The sequence below is a fragment of the Lissotriton vulgaris genome, unplaced genomic scaffold (genome assembly GCF_964263255.1).
Source record: "Lissotriton vulgaris unplaced genomic scaffold, aLisVul1.2 SCAFFOLD_2278, whole genome shotgun sequence".
Classification (NCBI taxonomy): Eukaryota; Metazoa; Chordata; class Amphibia; order Caudata; family Salamandridae; genus Lissotriton; species Lissotriton vulgaris.
This window is the reverse complement of record NW_028241342.1, coordinates 206,625-225,688: the sequence shown is the minus strand read 5'-3', so window position 1 is coordinate 225,688 and position 19,064 is coordinate 206,625. Positions and strand designations below refer to the sequence as shown.

Below are 19,064 nucleotides of genomic sequence, written 5' to 3'. Positions count from 1 at the left end.
GGGCTCACGCATCTGCCATCATCGGCTCTCAAAGCACGACCCCAATGACAAATCTACCTTTACCACAAGGGAGGATTTGTCATTGCAGATCCAATGATAGTAAACAACATGAGGCTGCTCCACTATAAGCCGCCACTGCAGCTTCAAGTAATCTCAGTCATTACCCCATGTTAACCTATGAAGTTGTGAAAACACATATGGGTGGTTCTTCACTACCTGGGCAGGGAATAAATGTGTACCTGCCCTACCTTTCACCTATCACTTGCTCCACGTCCTTATCCTCAGGGCTCACCCTAGGGAGACTTGGTTGAAAACACCCCACGAGGCTACTCCCTGCTGTAAGCTAAAACTGTATTTGAACATTCATTCAGCAATTGCTCCATATTGACCCATGGAAAGAGCAGACCTCCTAGGTAGGGAAAACCCATATGGGGATTATTCACTATCTGGGCAGGTAACACACATGTGTACCAGCCCAGACTTTCCCCTACCACTTACCCCACCCTTCAGGGCTTACCCTTGGGCAGTCCTAGGGGTAGTTGATGGCCAACTCATCATTGGCTAATGGTTTAGAAATGTCATCCTGAGCATCAGTACAACTGCACACATACAGGCCTGAGACAAGTATGACAGGCAATTCTTGTGGGTGGTACAATCAGTGCTGCTGCCCACTAGTAGCCAGTGCAGTACCTATCCTGGGTATGTGGTATACCTCTTTACAGGGTACTGACATGTACAGCACCTAAAGCATTCAGGTAAGCACCACTTTCTAGCATGTGTAGGAAGGGCAAGCACACTTTCAAACTGCATTACAGTGGAAAAGTGCCCAGAGTCTTAAAGCCGCGACAAGAGAATCAGCAAAAAACAGGAGGAAAAAAGCAAAAAAGTTTTAGGGAAATCCCCAAAGAAGGGCCATGTCCAACACCAGGTAAATCCTGCCTTCCTTTGCTGACTGATAGAGCTCCCTTGTAATAAAAGTAGTGGTAGATTTCTTTGCAGAATTTGTTGAGCTACACTCTGAAACAATCATGTTTCAATCACAAAACATGACGTTGAATATGAAGGATAGCAACGTCGTTCAGAGAAGAGAAGGTCTAAGGTAAACCATGACAATGACACATCTACAGCAGTGCCTCTTTGGGGTCCTCGTCTGTTTAAATTTGGTCTGGTAATGACAAGATGCAACACAGAAGGTGTAATGCACTCTGCTGCTTTAGAAATATGTTTACTGACAGTGATGTTCCCCTGCTGCAAATCAACTTTAAACCAGCAGGACCTCTCCACAAGCTGGCTCAAATCTGCTAAGTTAAAAGGCAAGTATCCTCCTCAGAGGTTGCACATTATTAGTGTATCCAAATTGCGTTAAATAGAGGAAAACATTTGAAGAGCCCCAAATATTTACCCTATTTGTTTAGGGAGTGTGGAATTGTGAACAAATGTTTTAGTAAAGCAGCGTATGATTCCTTCAGTGAATAATTCTGCTATTTGTTTGTTTTGTAAAAAAAATGGGATGTGCCCCTCTGTTAGTTAAAGCCCTTAAACTGCTGGCAACATTATAGTCAATTACATTTCATGCAAAGAGGAGGATGATGTTATAACTCCCAGATTACTTACCAATAAACTACATTGGCCTGAGTCTTCTCTTTCTTGTAATAGTTTTGCTTCTTTACTCTCCCTCACAAACCTGATTTAGAGGTATTGTGTGTTATGGTATGGCAGTTGTTTGACTTCTGAAGACATACTCTCAGCTGTTTTCACCATTTTATAGCTTGTTTATCTCTCATTTGCCACTCGGCTGCTCCTGGTCACCAGAGTCACAGTGTATAAAGGTTGATTCTATACTGATTTTTTTCTATATGGGTCAGCCAAGTGAGGAGTGCCAGAAAAATTGTCTGTGGTCCTAATGATCAGGGGGAAACCTCCCTGCTTGTTTGAGCTATTGCTTTGCATATTACAGATACAAATACACGTTTAGAGTTTTTTTCTGAAATAAACAAACCCAAAAAACAACTTGACTTCTATGATATGCCAGCTTGCCCAGAAAGCATTTTTACTGAAACTACATACATCATGTTCACTGGAACTCTTTTAGCAAAAATACTCCACGGAACAGCAAGGAACTTTAGATATGGTGGGCAGTTCTAGGCTGGAGTAGTCTGGACATATTGACAGACCATCTCCCCAAGTTAAAATAACCCCCTTTGTCTTGTGAAACTTTCAGTTTTAAATTAAATGTCATCTGTTTGAGAGCTAATGCTGTAAGTGGTGAATCACGCACTGCATAGGAACAGTCCAGCCCAAACTGCCAAACCATGTCCTCTCTGTACCAGAAAACAAGCAACCCAAAGACTGGTTTCAGCCTGATTTGGCCTCTTCAGTCAGGTGTAGCTTGATTCCAATGGTGCAATGAGCAAGGGACGACTTCTGGCCCTACCCTTAGCCACATAGTGCGTTACATCAGACACCAAACATGGGATGACGACTGACTGACGACTCAGTGCAAAACAGTTTTTGAGTAGCTTATGTTTACATTCAGAGAGGACCTGGCTTGGCAGTACACTGGACTTTTCCTATGGGAGCTGAGCATTGCTGGGTCCAAACTGAGGTGACATGGTAGGCTAAAGAAGTGATGGGTTGGAATCCTACCCCGATTGATTGCTAGTGGTTAGACTTTTTCCAATCATTCATCCCATCACCTTGTTTGTATTGAATGGTGAGTGTTGCCAGCGCTTTTTCATTAAATTTATAGGTTACTTCAGTTAGGTATGTCATATTAAAGAAAACCCAATAACCCCTTTTACGATTTGCTGACAGCCATTTTTTCAAGATCAGCATTCTAGACTACCCTGTATTCATTTGCCTTTGTCTCATTCGTAAGCATTTGCAAGATGGTTGTTTAGGCTATGGTGATATCTAATTGCAAAATGTGGAAAAATATAATTGAGTATTGCAGGCACACTAAATTAGACTAAGCTTGGCCCTCAACATCCAGGTTATGCGCTCTGACTGCTATTCTCTTAGTAATGACTCAGGGTCCATCTACACCTACTTGTGGAACCTAGATCATAGACACAAACACTGCTGCAGTTTAGCTGATTGCCCAGAGCACACCTTTTGTGCACCTGACTTGCTTCAATGTGACTATGACTTGGGGAATGCAGGAATGCACCCACTTCATATGTCACCTAACACTGGGGAATAGTGTAGCACTGGATAGTTTCCTTCCAGCTGCAGTTGGAAGGTGGCAAACCGAAAACTGGCGGCATTGCTGTAGCATTGATCAGGAATCGCAACAGGAGGACGGAGTGCCCTGCAAACAAGGCATGGGTGAATAGAAAGTGTTAGAAGTATTGATCCAGGCTCCAAAATCATACTGGGTTCAACAATGTATACATAGTATGATAATAGCAAAAAAACATAGAATCTTACCATTGTTTCTCAAATGTATTATGGAGCTTGAAAAAACAATTCTCAAATTCTAAAGTCATTCTTAGCCTTCACCCTTTTGGAGTGAGTAAACAAAATATGCAAGCCTGATGGCTGTGGTGGTAGTACGCCACCACATTTGAAAACAATCAGAACAAAACAAAGGCTATTCTCCTTAAGACTTGCCCTATCATTGAGCAGAGACCTCGACTTGTAAGCATCTGAAGTTTTTCATCTCTTTCCTTATTAATGTTTATCTTCCACTCTTTGGTGTGGTGCCCAACCTCGTCTCTTAGTGCTTCTTCCTGGAATACAACAGAACAATAGCTCTCATTCTCTCAAACATATACCTTTTTATGAACTATTTTCTAGTGATCTCTGCACATTTCTGTAACTTTGGGTAAAGCACCTAAGATCAGGTATATGTAAACACCTAATGGACCTGCCCTGTACAGTACAGCAGCATTATTCATTCCAGCATGCAATTTCCGTTCAGGCCACTTCTTTTACTGCAAAGCTTTTGAGTGACTGTGTAGTAAGGAGCACTTTGCGATGTTTTCAGTATTTTCTCTCTACCTATAGTATGAATATTTAAACGTTGTGCTATTTGTTCATTATCTGGATATTTGTTTCACATTTCTTTGCCAAAATTGATGTTAATGCTAATGCTTGCTGTTAATAAATACACAATTCCATCTGTTTTTGCATTTTAAATAAATGATTTGCCATTGATGTTTGTAACATCATCAGTTCTTTAGCTTGGGCCCTTAACAAGGGAGTGGGCCCTAAATGGCCTATGTATATCAAGCTATGAAACTATATTAAACTTTCATTTTAATGTGGGGAAGGTAAACAGGAAAACATGATATTTGTAATGGTCTGACAATCATTGAAAACTAACTCAATTCCTTTTTCCAGGCTTCATTTGTCATGCATGTACATTCAATTCCATAACCTGTTTGTGATTCATTCAAGATGAACCCAAAAATCAACACATATTCTTTATCACAGGACGGGGAGAGTTTTAGTGGTGACCAACTTGTTATATTATAATTTGCATTAACAGCCAACATATTTTAAATGCTACCTGCCATAATACACATTACATTCTTTAGTTGTTTCACTAGGCCAATGATCTCACAGTAATATGAGCGGTCGATAGGCACTCTTTTATGAAACCCTAAATTAATACCTGTAAGGGAAGCAATAACCCCTTGGTCCAAACTAATGTTTGGCAGTACAAATGCAGAACATTTGAAAAAGTAGACTCAATTTTATTGTGTCTCCAAGGGCCATATGTAGGTAAAAGTGAAATTCCGAATTCATAATACCGAATTATACAGATTCATTTTAAGAATTCGGAATTACCGATGTAGGTAAAAATTCAGTAATTTTTACTGAATCAGTAAAATTCTGAAACATTTTTACAGATTCCTCAATACCGATCAGTATTACCGAATCTGTATTACTGATTCGGAAAATACCGATTCTTAAAAATACCGAATCGGTAAATATTGAATCGGTAATTCAAAACAGCAGCAATTGAGGAATCAGCCAATCCTGTGCATCCACCCCACCACTCAACCGGGAAGTGACCACACCCATGCAGGTGCACTGAATCAGAACCTTCTGGAGAGGCTGGGAGTGAAGAGGACAACAACTGAGCCACTTGCTGAACTTTACCTGCAAAACCTACACAATGGCTAGCAAGGACAGCGACAAAGAAGGAGGTGAAAGGAAGAAGAAGCTGAAATTCAGTGAAAGGGAGCTTCATGTCCTGGTTGAGCAGGTGGTAAAACAACATACCAAGTTGTTTGGGAAGCAGTCCCTGCAAGTGGCTGAATCAGAAAAAAGGAAGATCTGGCTGGGAATTCAGGCACAAGTGAATGCCATAGGAGTGAACCCCAGGGACATTGAAGTACTGAAAAAAACGTGGTATTACACCAGGATCATCACCAAAAAGAAGATGGCAGAGATCAAAAAAACAAGCCAGCCAGACCGGTGGAGGAAGGGACAGGGCACTTGCCCTGACTGCACTTGAGCAGCTTGTTGCGTCCACCATGGAGCCAGAAAGTGACTACGGAATCAGGGATGCAGACAGCTCAGCCAGAGCTGTCACCAAACAAGGTAAGAAGCATGCACACCAATCTGCACCCCCCATTCCCTATCCCCATTCCCCAATGGGGCTGTGTGAATCCCACTCCAGTACAGGTTTTAGCAAACACCAGCAATGCATTATGCGAGATGTAGTCAGTGAAACACGTATCATGACAGTCATCACACTGAAGAACAAGGCATGTGACACACATCAGTGATGAGCAAGCCGAGGAAATTAAGATAGTGTGCCAGAAATGAAAATGTATTATTGCTATGCAGGACTGCCGGACTACTGAGCTAATGTACAATTTCTGTCCACAGGCGAGACATCGCGCAGGTCTGCTCAAGACAAGGCAGGAAGGGCACTCCCCGGAAGGAAAGATCAGAGGAGGCCAGTGCAAGTCCAGGGCACACCACACCACCAACACCTGCATCACCACCACTGCCTGCATCACCACCACTGCCAGCCTCACCACCACTACCAGCATCACCACTGCTGCTAGCCTCCCCACCACTGCCAGCCTTACCACTACTGCTAACATCACCATCAGCAACACCATCTGCAGTGGTAAGACCCAGGAGGCATGCTGTTGTCACACTCCAGGAGATGGAGTCGTTCTTGGAAGACACCAGGGGCTGGGGAATCTCAACTGTGCCAGTGGATGGCATTAATGCTGGGTCACAGTCCACCTCAGAGAGAGCACACACAGGTGCCAGACACCACAGGGCTTGGGAAACCAGTCCACCTTTGCAGGGTGAGGATCATGGTGTCTTCACAGGGCTGGAGGCAAAGATGGTCAAGGTGCAGCGCCTGCAAGGGACGGCAATTCAGTCTGTACAGCGGCAAATGAAACTCCTCAACACCAACATGGTGAACATTGAGAAGGGCATCAGAACTATGACCTCCACACTGGCTGAGGGCATGCAGGAGATGGCTGAGGGCATGAGGGGCATGGCCCTGCTGTGCAGAAAACTTGATGAGGACAGGGTGGCACGGTGCAGGTAGAGGCAGAAAATGTAAAACCATACTAAGGCAGTGAACCCTTCTCTCCTCTGCAGGTGCTCCGTGGCCATGCAGGAAGGGATGGCGCACTGCAGCCGTGATGTCTCTAGGGTGCTTGTCAAGGTAACGTCTGCACTTGAAGTGCTGCTAACAACTCAGGCAGCCACTACTGATACTGTTAGTGTGGGGGACAGTGAGGAGACGACCAGTCGCAGCAGCATCACGCCCCCTGCAACTGAGACCCTGAGGAGCAGCAGACGGCATGGGGCTGGCACTGGATCCATTGCCAGTGAAGACAGACTGCTGATGGCATCCAGCCGTGTTGCGCGTGCCCGCATAGGCTAATGCAGCCCACACTTTCTGAACTGAATTGGGTGAAGTAACCCATGAATTCCTCTTAGGGTTGTCACAAATTGGGCTGGCAAGTTGGACCCTTTGTGTAGTGGCATATTGCCCAAATATTAAAACTAAGTCATTTACATACAACAACTGGCTGTGTCTCCTTTCTTACTGAAAAATAGTTGTGTGTGATCTCCGCCCGTCTTTTTCTCCAATCTGCTGCTTGCACCACTCCTGCTGCGTTGGGCTCTGGCTCAGCCAATTTATCATCATCGTCCTCAGTCAGTTAATTCAACTTCTGTACCTTTCTTAGTGGCAAGGTTGTGCAGCATAGCACAAGTTGCAATGATTTTGCAGAAGGTGATGGGTGTGTACTGACGTGCGCCTCCGCTATTGTGGAGGCAGCAGAACCTGCTTTTCAATAGTCCAATCATGCGCTCCACAGCGTTGCGTGTTGATTTGTGTGTCACATTGTATCGTCTCTCACTCGGGGTTGATGGTTTAGGTAGGGAGTGAGGATAAATGACCGCACGGCATAAGCGCTATCACCTAGGTGAGAAAGAGAGTGCCATTAATTACAAACACCATCACATTCGTCTGCAGTATCCATCAGGATGTGTCACAGTGATTTACCTAGCAGGTATCCATCTCCAAATTCTCCCGCAGCCAGGCGTGTGTAGATCTCACTGTTCTGGAAGATGTACGAGTCGTGGGTGCTCCCAGGGAATTTGGCCAAGATGTCGTTGATTATGTTGGCAGCATCGCTGATCACCTGCACATTTATGAAGTGGGTGGATTTTCTGTTTCTGTAGATATACTCAGTGGCTGCAGGTGGGCAGATTGGAATGTGTGTCCCATCAATGCACCCTTGACATGCGGGAACTGTGCCATTTTGTAAAAGTATGTCTTGGTTTTCAGCAGTTCCGCGAGTGTGTTTGGGAAGCCTATGTAGTGATGCATTTTCTGCATTATGGCCTCCAGGAACTTCTTAAAGAAACGGGGCAGACAACTCTGTGACACCCCACCTACCGCAACTATCACGCCCTGGTAACTGCCAGATGCAAGTAGGTGTAGGTTAGAGAGCACCTGCACATGTGGTGGTATGGCGTGCGCCCTTGGTGTTGGATGCTCCAGGAGTGGGTGCAGGTCCCTTATTAGGTCCAGGATGGTGTGGGAGTGTAGCCTGTACCTTTCATGGATCTCAGCCTCAGTCAGTTGGAAGAGTGTGATGCGCTGTCTGTAAACGCGCTCCTCCCGTCTCCAAATCCTACATCCTGCTGCCTGTAGCCTTAGCCACCTTGCAATTACATAGAAAGCCGCCATTGTGATCACACTGTTGCATTTTGGGACTGCTTATATACACTGCAGCTGATTACCACCTGCTTTCAGTCAGTGTTAATTACCGACTCCTAAATACCGAATTTCAAGAAATTCGGTATTACTGAATTTTCCTACATCTCTTTTATGGGTTTTACCATTTCTAATTTACCGAATCTGTATTTGGGTGTTTGGTAATTCCGATTCGGTAATAAGGTAAGGTATTTACCTGATTCCTTTTTACCGATTCCTTCCCTACATCGCGTATGCCTAAATACCGGTCGGTAACAGTGAAATTTACAGAATTTCACCGTTACCGACCGGTATTGGGTCACCTACATATGGCCCCAATTTACTTCACAAAGGGCTACAATTAGTTATGGCTAAACAAAATTTGAATAACCTGCATATTTGTGTGATACTACCTTTGATATATAAGTAAGCTTATTTGAGATTTGTGATTCAAGTTTAAGATAAAAATCAACTGTTTTAAACTTCTCACCCGTGTAAACAATATATCAGAAGGTTAGTGGTGTTCTCACTGTGTAAGTTTAGCATTTAAAACAGACAGAGTCACAGAAGACACTCACAAGTGTTACAAACAGTTTATTTCATTTAAAAAAATGTATATTTAAAGAGTAAGCTACTTTATATATTTTTAGCGCTAGAACGTCATTAGCTTTAGCAAGGTAGATTCATATGTACTACTACTACTAGGTATATGGAAAGTAGTACCTGTGTTTCAGTGGCGGCTCGCAAAGAGAGTGCTGCAGGGTGGTGGGCGGGTGGGGGAGGGGCAGCATGGGGTGCAGTGGACTTGGACATACGACGGGCAGGACTAAAGTAAGTAATTAAATAAATAAAACTATTTACCTTGCGCTCGTTGCATCGCCAAGTTGGCTGTGAACCACCTGTCCACTGCCATGTCACTGCTGGCACGTCGCTGTGTTAGCATGCAGCATCAAATGGCTCACTGCTGCCAGGATGTGGCCAAGGGCCTGGTGCAGGTCACACATGCCGATGACCAGCTGTGGGCAGCAACCACAGGTGGCACAGGATCCCTGAGCTCACTGGAGAGTGAGGCCCGTTCCAGCAGGAGCAGCATCACTCCACCTATTCCCCAAGACAGACGGCAGAGTGCGTGGCAGGGGAGAACAGCAGATGACTCTGGGGAGGGCAGTGGGCACCCTGAGCGAGGGGCAACAGGCCGTGCCCGCAGGAGGTGAAGTGTCATGAGGGGAACATTGCATCTTGACTCATGTTTGACCAACATACTTGCACTGTGTGTTTAACATGTGCAAGCACTTGGGACTCACATTATGTGCACATCAGGCTGTGTGACGGATATGTTCCTGCACCCGGGGAAATTGAAACACAGTTTTGCACCAATCTGTAGCATTGTGTCATCATTACTCACCTAGAAATTGTTCTGTGTGATCTCATCTTGTCTCTGGCGGCCGGCAGCCGCACCAACATTGGCTGGTCTGCATCGTGGAATTGGCCCCTCCTCATCTGATGAGTCGGAATCGGTGAGCTCCACTGGGGTGCCTTTCATGGTGGCGATGTTGTGTAGCATGGCACATGTGACCACGATTTTGCAGCATGTATCAGGGCTGTACTGTAGTGCTTCTCCACTCTTATGTAGGCAGCGGAAACGGCTCTTAAGGATTCCCAATGTTCTCCCTATGGCACAGCAGGTGGCTTTGTGGGCGCTGTTACACCTCCGCTCTCCAGCAGTGGCTCTATTCAGGTACGGAGTCAGGATATAGTCACTTACAGCATACGCACTGTCACCTGCAGGGTGACAATAATCAGGTTAAACACTGTCCAGCCACTTCTGACATTTACTGGTTGTGTGTTTGAAAGCCATGCATTTACCTAGCAGGTAGCCCTCACCAAACTCCCCATCTGTGAGTCGTTGGTGAATTCCACTGTGGCGAAAAATGAATGAGTTGTGTGTGCTGCCCGGGTATTTAGCAACAATATTAGTGATGATATGTTTGACATTGCCAACCATCTGTATGTTCAGGGAATGATAGGACTTGCGGTTCCTGAACACATACTTATTCTGTGAGGGGGAGATAGCAACATGGGTCCCATCTATGCAGCCAATTACGTGGGGGAATTGGGCTATCTGGTAGAACTCCTCCTTGGCCTGATCTAGTGCCTTTTGTGTGCTGGAGAATTGGATGTGGTGATGCAGCCTTTGTACCGTTGCATCAAGGAAAGCGTGGAAGAAGCATGACAATGCACTCTGAGATACCCCTCTTGATGTGGCCATCACCCCCTGAAAAGTCCCTGATGGCAGTAAGTACAGTGAGCACGGGACCTGTACATGGGTGGGATTGGTGTGTATCCTGCGTGTGGGGTGTTGTAGTATGGGTTTGAGCTCCTCTATTAAGTCCAGGATGCTGTCTGCATCCAGCCTGTAGTTCACATGGATCTCATCCACAGTCTGCTGGAACAGGATGATGCACGCTCTGAAGATCCTTTCCTGGCATCTCCTTCTCTGTGCAGCAGCTCTGCTTCACAGCCTCCTGGCTATCAAATACAGCCCAGCCATTGTGGGCCTGTTTAAAGAGGTTGCACCTGGTTACCGCCTGCTCAGAGTTGGTGGTAATTGCGATGTACAAAATTGCTAATTTAGCAAAATCACTAGTTGCAATTTTTTCCAGCATCTCATTTTGCGAATTTGCAATTTGCGAGCACAATATTAGCTAATTTCGCAAATGACGTGCAGCAGATTGCGAGTTTGCAAATGTATTTGCAGATTGCATACCTCGCAAAATTGGTCATTGCTAAATTTGTGATTACCGTTCTTGTGCACCGGAACCCTTTCATACATAGGAACACTCTGTTTTGCGATCTCAAGTAAAGCCTATCACTCTACATTTTGTAGATACATAACTTGACATCATCAAGCCCTAGAACTCCACCTAGTGGCCAAACCATTATTGACGACACTCACAGGTAAATAAATGTTCAGGAACCTTCATACTACAGACCTCTGATCTGTCCTATGGAATTTAGCCCATCACACACCCTTTGCTCCCATCCATGGCGTAACATGACAACGTCATGGAAAGATAAGGTCCCTATTGCTACTACATACATTTTCCACCAAATCTCTCCAAACATCTCGCAAAAAATTGCAAGCACAAACTCCTCATAGAACATCCAGAAACACTAATAACAGATATCTATTACAGTTTAGTGCTTTGAAGCCTTTTAACAGACTTCTGTACACCAAGAAACCAGCCAAATGGAGATAAATCTTCCAACAGCCCCTACATGTAACCAATACAATCAACATCCCATACGGATCCAAATGCACTGTATCTCTATTCCAAACATTTAGCGGAGAACTGTCCATATACTTATACAGAAGTGGAAACATCCTAATCCAACTGTCTGAGCAGAACCTCTCCATCTTTGACTGCCACTTCCCCACTGTCTGCACCTCCTTGTCATTCGCCGCTCTCAATCTTTCCTCCTACCCCCACAGAACACATCCCACACTCTCTCCTCATCAAGTAGAACCTGCCACACACCAATCCCCATGCACCACCACTGACACCTCCCACACACCATCCCCTTTCCTTAACCCCCACAAATACAGAGCTCTATTACATTAATTTCCCCCGCCATCAAGACGCACGTCCCATGAACAGTCAGACCAAACAACCACACCTGATTCCCCACAGTCCCTGAGCCACCTCAGTCCAGAGCCAATTCTAACCCACATTATAGCCCATGTTGACAACCAGACTACCCTTCTCTATGTCTTAGAGCCAACTGAATCCCAACTGATCACTATAATCACACTTCTGGAACTTAAAATCAACACTAAACTAGAAGAACTCACCTCCCCACAAAAGGACATCAAGGTCTGTCCCAAGTTGCCTCCTAATCACACAACCATAACAAAAATTAACCCTGCCACAATCATGAATTTGGATTCCATACACCTTACCACATGGTCATCTATCCCCTATACTCAGTACCACCGTAAACCTAGATGCACCACAACTGGAATGTCACAGATGGAAGTGGAAATGCTGAGCCACACCTACAACACTGCTCCCAGCCAACCCTGCTACCCCAAGATTGCGGTTATCCTCTGCGCTAACAGGATCCCTCCCACTAATTGCTCTTCCGGGCACCAACCCTGCTCACTACCATCCAGCTTATTCAATCTGAACTGAAAATATCAACAAACTAAATTGTATGTTATTAAGCTGTTGGTGAGCAGTCAAGCCTGCTCCATAAATAGCGGAAACCCTCCTACTTCATAAAATCGACACATGTTTTTTGACTGAATATCCATTCATCCCCCATTGTCCATCTCCTCACTTTACTGGGCTTCTCAATCATTTGCAGTGACCATAAAGATTGTATCGTTGGTGGATTAGCTATCAATCATACACAATAGTGATCTTTGCCTAAAACCCTTCCGCTTATCTGAATATGATACCTTTGAAAACCTAGGAATTGATCTCTTGTCTAAAGGCTCTAACCCAATCAAATTTCATGCCACCCATCACCCACCAGGTGAGAAATTATAATTCCTTGAGGATTTAGCAGACCTAATAATGCAAAAGGATTTAGGATTTAATTCCTTGAGGATTTAGCAGACCTAATAATGCAAAACTTCATTGAGGACACCACTGACAATATTCTAGGAGACCTACACTTGCACTTGAACGATGCTTACGATATAATAGTTCAAGCCTTAGCCACTCTTCTGGAATTGAAACGTCTCCCTCAACACTGCAAAAATCAAACCTACATCAATATAATTTCCATCCATCCCATCCTAACCATCGACTGAAATGCCCACCAGTTAATTCTATTCGATCTCAGTGTCAACCAACCTATGCTCCCCACCCAAACCCACTGTACTAAGCACTGGGGAAGGAATATGCACCAAATCCCACAATTCAGAGTTAGAATCCCTGATCAGTTCCCACATTCTCCTGCCACCCAACCTCACTACCAAAGACAACCTCATCTCCCACTATATCTAAAAAATGACAGAACTTCTCAGCAAGGTCGCCTCCGTAAAACTCAAGAATTCTAGAAGTATCCCTTCGAGATCCTGGTTCAACACAAACCTTAACAAGGAGAGACAATAACTGAAACGGACTGAAAGAACCTGGAGAAAACAACACTCACTTATCCCTCTCTCCGTGTTCCATGCTGAATGCCTAAAATACAAAAAAACATATCTGCCTAGAAAAATCTTCTTTCTTCCGAGTCCAACTTGACCACTCAAGAAACAGATGCGAAGGCCTTTTAAACATAATCAAATACCAAACCTCCTCTCTCCCACAACATTCAATTGCTGTCTCTACCAAGCACTGTGAAGAGTGCACCAAACTTTTCTCAGATAAAATAGCAAACTTCAAACTCTATCTAGACTTCCCCACCTCTTCTTCCACTCCCAAAGATGGCCTTTCTACCAAAGATGGCCCTATCCTCTCTACCTCCTCATTCAATGCCCCTCAAAGGAGAACAATTACACCAACAACAACTACTTACAACTGAAAAACACTGAAACCTGGAACAAGTTTGAAAACATCTCTGAAAGGGAACTCCTTGAAATACTTTCATGTATGAAGCAGGCACCCCACTTCTTTGACCACCTCCCTTCTTCTCTTGTCAAAAATCTCAGACACATCATCTCCCCAACTTGGACTAAAATCATTAACTCCTCCATATCCAGTGGCTGTATGCCGATATCTCTTAAACTTGGCCAAGTCACCCCTCTCATCAAGAAGCTAGACGCCAACCTGAATAAGCTTAATAACTACTGACCTATAACCAACCTCTTTCTCCTTGCTAAAACTAAGGAAAAAGGTGTTCTCTATCAACTCAATAGGAACCCAGCCTTACAAGAAAAGACTAACCCCCCATAGGAGAAAAAAATTATTTTCTTGTAAAGCCCTCACCTACCAGGGTTACCCCTTGGTGGCAGCTTCATCATCAGGTTGATCTCGTTCCCCTGTAGAGCGGGGCATGCTGTGACCTACGGATTATGCAGGAGCTTTTTCAATCAATCAATCAAGGGTTTGTAAAGCATAGATACTCACCCGCAAGGGTCTCAAGGTGCTGGGGGCGATGGTTCCGTTGAGTGCTGGGCTCATCCTAAAAGCCAGGTCTTGAGGTCCTTCCTGAACTGGAGCAGTGTACGGCTTTGCCAGAGGTGGAGGTCATTCCAGGTCTTGGCTGTGAGGTAGGAGATGGACTTTTCTCCTGTTCTGGTCTTGTAGGTACGTGGGATGGTGACCAGAGAGAGGTCGGCTGATCAGAGGTTTCTCATGGATGTGTGGAAAGAGAGCTGGTTGTTTAGGTATGCCGGTCCGATGTCATGGAGGGCCTTGTATGCCTTAGTGAGGAACTTAAAGGTTATTCTTCTTTTGAAGGGGAGCCGGTGGAGAACGCAGAGGTGTTAGGTGTTGTGGTTGTTATTGGGGATGTCTAAGATCAGTCTGGCTGCTGCATTCTGGATGGTCTGGAACTTGCAAAGGAGTTTCTTGTTAATTCCAGCATAGAGAGCTTTGCCGTAGGCCAGTCTGCTGCTGCTGCTGCTGAGGGCGTCCGTGACCATTTTTCTGGATTTGGATGGGTTCCATCTGAAAGTTTTTTGTAGTATGCAGATGGTGTTGAAGCAGGCCGAGGATATGGGTTGATCTTGCAGTTCATTGCGAGCGATGAGTCTATTATGATGCTGAGGGTTTGTGCATGGTCTTACTGGGTGGGCGTGGTTTCCATGCAGAGGAGGTGGAGCTAAGGATGAGGACTTCTGTTTTCTTGGAGTTGAGTTTCAGGCAGCTCTTCTTCATCCAGGTGGTAAAGGCTTTCATACCTTCTTGAAAGTTATGCCTGGTGATGTTGGGTTCTTTGGTGATGGAGATGATAACCTGGGTGTCTTTGGCGTAGTAGACGATGTTGAGCCCGTGGTTTCTGACAATGGTTGCGAGGGGGGCTAAGTAAGTGTTGAAGAGGGTCGGGCTGAGAGAGGATTCCTGGGGACTCAACATCTGGTCTTGCTGTTTTCTGCCTCTGAGAAATGGGAATATCCAGTCGAGGGCCATTCAGTGGATGCTGGCATGATGGAGTCTGGTGGCTAGTGTGCGATAGAAGACAGTGTTGAAGGCAGCCGAGAGGTCCAGGAGGATGAATGCTGTTGTTTGGCCCAGGTCCAGGAGGGAGCGGATATCATATGTGGCGACAAGTAGTGTGGTCTTGGTGCTGTGGTTGCTGCAGAATCTGGATTGGGAGATGTCCAGGGCGTTCTTGGCCTAGATGAAGTTTGCTAGCACGGTGTTGACGGCCTTTTCGATTACCTTGGCTGAGAATGGTAGCAGGGAGATGAGACTGAAGTTCTTGAGGTTCGTCTGGTCTGTGGATGTTTTTTTCAGGAGGTGGTTGACTTCAGCATGTTTCCAGTCATTAGGGAATGTGGCTGTTTCGAGGGAGCAGTTGATCCTTTGGCATAGTTTGGGTGCGATGGCCGTGGTGGCTCTACGGAAGCTGTGGGGAGGGCAGGGGTCTGAGGATACTCCATGGTGGATGCTCTTCATAGTCTTTAAGGTGTCTTCTGTCATGAGCGGGGTCCAAGTGAGCATGGTCTGTTGGGTGGCATCACTGGGGGTGGGGGCTGAAGAGATGCAGAGGTCTTGGTTGTGGAAGTTGTCATAGAGCATCTTAATCTTGAGGTGAAAGAAGGTGCTGAATCTGTTGCAGAGGTCTTGGGAGGGTGGGACATCTGCTGTTTCACTGCCAGGTTTGGCAAATTCTTTGATGATGGAGAAGAGTACTTTGGAGTTGTGGTCTGTGCTGAGGATCTGTCTTGTAGGACGTTCTTCTTTGTGGATTTGGTTAGTTGGTGGTGTGCTGTGATGGCTGTTCTGTAGGTGGTGCATGTTTCTGAGGTTTTGGTGTTCCTCCATGTCTTTCCAAGTTATCGGCAGGAGCACCTGGATTCTTGGAGTGCAGGGGTGAACCTGCTTGCTTTCTTGCTGTGTCGTCCTGTAGCTTTCTTAAGTGGGGCAAGTGTGTAGGCACAGTTCGTGAACCAGCGGTGGAGGTTGCGTCCCGCATCGTCGGAGGTAGAGTACTGGTGAGTGCGAAGCTGAGCTGTTCTTTGGTGACCTTGTTCCAACTTCTGCGGAGGAGGCTGTGGGCATACTTTTGTATGGTGGGTTTTCTGAAGAAGTGGATACAGTAGTGGTCAGTCTAAAGGAGTTCTGTGGTGTGGCTGTAGGAAACACTGTTTCTTTCTGCGAAGACGGGCTCGAGTGTGTGTCCTACTGTGTGTGTGGGGGTGGTGACGAGTTGCTTAACTTCTATGTTGGCGTGGTTCTCTAGAAGGGCAGTGGTGTTGGGGTCATTGAGGTTGTCCAGGTGGAAGTTTAGATCTCCAAGTAGGATGTAGTCTCTGGGGACGAGGGCTTGGGGTGCGATGAGGTCAGTGATGGTGAAAGGAGCACGGGCCGGATGACCTGTAGATGAGGATTTCACCAAGCAAGAGTCATTTTATGGTTTGTCTGGATCTGGAAGTGGAGAGGCTCCATGATGGCCGTGGTGTCATCCGGGTTGGCCGTTGTCATGCGGAGGGAGCTTTTGTGGATGATGGCAATGACTCCTCCTGGGCTGATGGGGCTGTCTTTTCACTGGATCTTGTATCTGTCGGGAATGGCGGGGGCCATGTCGGGTGTGGAGTTGGCTTCGGTTTAGGTTTCTTTGAGGAAGGTGACATTGGGCACGTGGGTGTTGAGGAGGTCCCAGATTTCTATGGAGTGCTTGTGTATGGAGCACGCATTGAGGAGGATGCAGTTGAGTGGTTTCGGAGCTGTGATGTCCGGTGGAATAGGGTCTGCTGCCGGGTCCTAGCTTTGGGTGAAGATTCAGCAGCAGTGTGAACAAGAGATCAGGCTTTCTGTGCTGCTCAGCATCGAAAGCTGGCTGTTGTTACTGGGGGTTGTGAGCATGGAGGGTGTTGGAGTCATAGGGGATGCAGGTCAGAGGACCAGGGTCCCTGGCGCTGGTTTCAGTCGGGTCACGGATGGGGGCAAAGGGGCTTGCCTTTGGTGCACCTTCAGCAGGGCTGGTATTAAGTAGGGGTCGGGGAAGGCAGTCAGCTGGTAGGCGTGAGCAGGAAGGACATGCTGGAGGGGGGAAGTGGTCTTGGGGGCAACAGTGGCAGAGAGAGATGAGGGCAAGGAAAAGAGAAAAGAGTGCAAATGATAACAGAAAGTAGAGAGGGCAAAAACAAGAAAAGACGGAAAAGACAGCAAAAGAGAACAAAGACGTAGAAAGCAAAAACGAGAAAAAAGGGCTCAGAGAAAGCCAAGAGGTGCGCGACAGCAGAAGAGCAGAGCGCTCCCCACTGGACCAACAGGGATGAGGTGCATGCAGAAGCCTGCGGGTGGACGAGGGCCTTGAACACTTAAAAGCGCGGAGAGCTCAGTGGCACAGAGGGCAGTACTTACTGGTGGAGCAGTGCGGGCGAGAGCAGTCACACTCACCAGGTCAGTGGTCTAGCTCTTCTTCCGGCAGCGGCTGCCATTAAGCAGGGTTTGGGGGAGCTGTCAGCTGGGAGGCAGGAGTGGGAAGGACATGCTAGAGTGGGGGAGGGGCAGTGGGGCAGCATCGTCAGACAGAGAAGAGGCCAAGAAAAAGAGAAGAGAGAGGAAAGAGTGCAATAGAGAACAGAGAGCAGAAAAGAGGGGAAAGAGAGCATGGAGAGCAAAAACGAGAAAAGGGGACACAGAAAAACCAAGAGGTGCAGAACAGCAGAAGAGTGCTCTTCAACTGGACCACCAGGGATGAGGCGCAGACAGTAACCTGCGAGTGGAGGCGGGCCTCAAACACTTACCAGAGCGGAGAGCTCTGGCGCACAGAGTAAAGCACTTAATGGTGGAGTGGCGCATGGAATGGCATGCGTTGTAATAGCATCTGCTATGTAATGTCATGCGTTGCAAAGGCATGCGTTGTAATGGATCCTGCGTTGTAAAAGTTGCGTTGTAATGGTAGTGCGTTGTAAAAGTTGCGTTGTAATGGCTGTTTCCCCCAAGACGCGTGGGGCCTTGATCATATATATATATATATATGTATATATATATTACCTACTGGCGGTCGCCAGTAGGTAGTTATAGTTAGGATTATTTTCAATGCAAAATCTCAACATTCTATTGTGAATAACTTTGGCGCCGGTTGAGGAATCTGCCTGAAAATTTCCTCAAATTTGCCTCGCGGCGCCCCGGTCCTTCCGTGAAAGTTTGGGGGGGATTTGTCAAGCAGGGGCCGAGATAAAAGGGGGGTCCCAAAACATGTTGTCCCCATGTTAATTTCCATAGGGCGGTCGACCTCACTTTTAGCCCGAACGGCTGAATGGATTTCCACCAAACTTGGCAAAATTGTAGGGACTGGGAGCCCGATGTGCCTTTGCTATGTCTCAAGATATGTGCTCCAGTGAATTTTGAGTAATTTAGGTTAAAAAAAAAATATATATATATATAGCCGCGCCCCGGTACGCGCACCAGGGCGCTAACCAGCGCGCTACGCAAGTTCGCGCGCGGAAACCTGATTGGCTCTCGGTGTCTGTAAACAATCCAAAGAGTCCAGAGCGGCCGCCATCTTGTGTCTCGTAGGATCGAGACACAAGAGGTGGCAAAAACAAAGGGGGAAATGACCATAAGGGGGCAGAGAAGACCCCCTCCTAACCCCCTAGGTTTGATGTGGGGGCTATAAAAGGGCCCCGCGGGGCAAAAAAAACATTTTTTTTTTATTTGAACGGGAGGATCGCCCGGTACGCACACCGGGGAGCGTAGCATGGGGAAAAAGAATGATAGAGTTTTTAAAAAATGTAGCCTTT

General features: G+C 46.3%; 1 protein-coding gene across 1 annotated transcript in view; it reads left to right on the top strand.

Annotated features, from left to right (window-relative positions):
• Nucleotides 1–19,064, top strand: part of LOC147671317 (uncharacterized) — a 169,124-nt gene that overhangs the window by 63,255 nt on the left and 86,805 nt on the right. Inside the window, exons 2-3 of the mRNA XM_086948078.1 lie at nucleotides 6,128–6,525; nucleotides 6,583–6,815. Of these exons, the coding sequence (XP_086804204.1) occupies nucleotides 6,128–6,525; nucleotides 6,583–6,815 (631 nt within the window). The remainder of the gene's footprint in view (nucleotides 1–6,127; nucleotides 6,526–6,582; nucleotides 6,816–19,064) is intronic.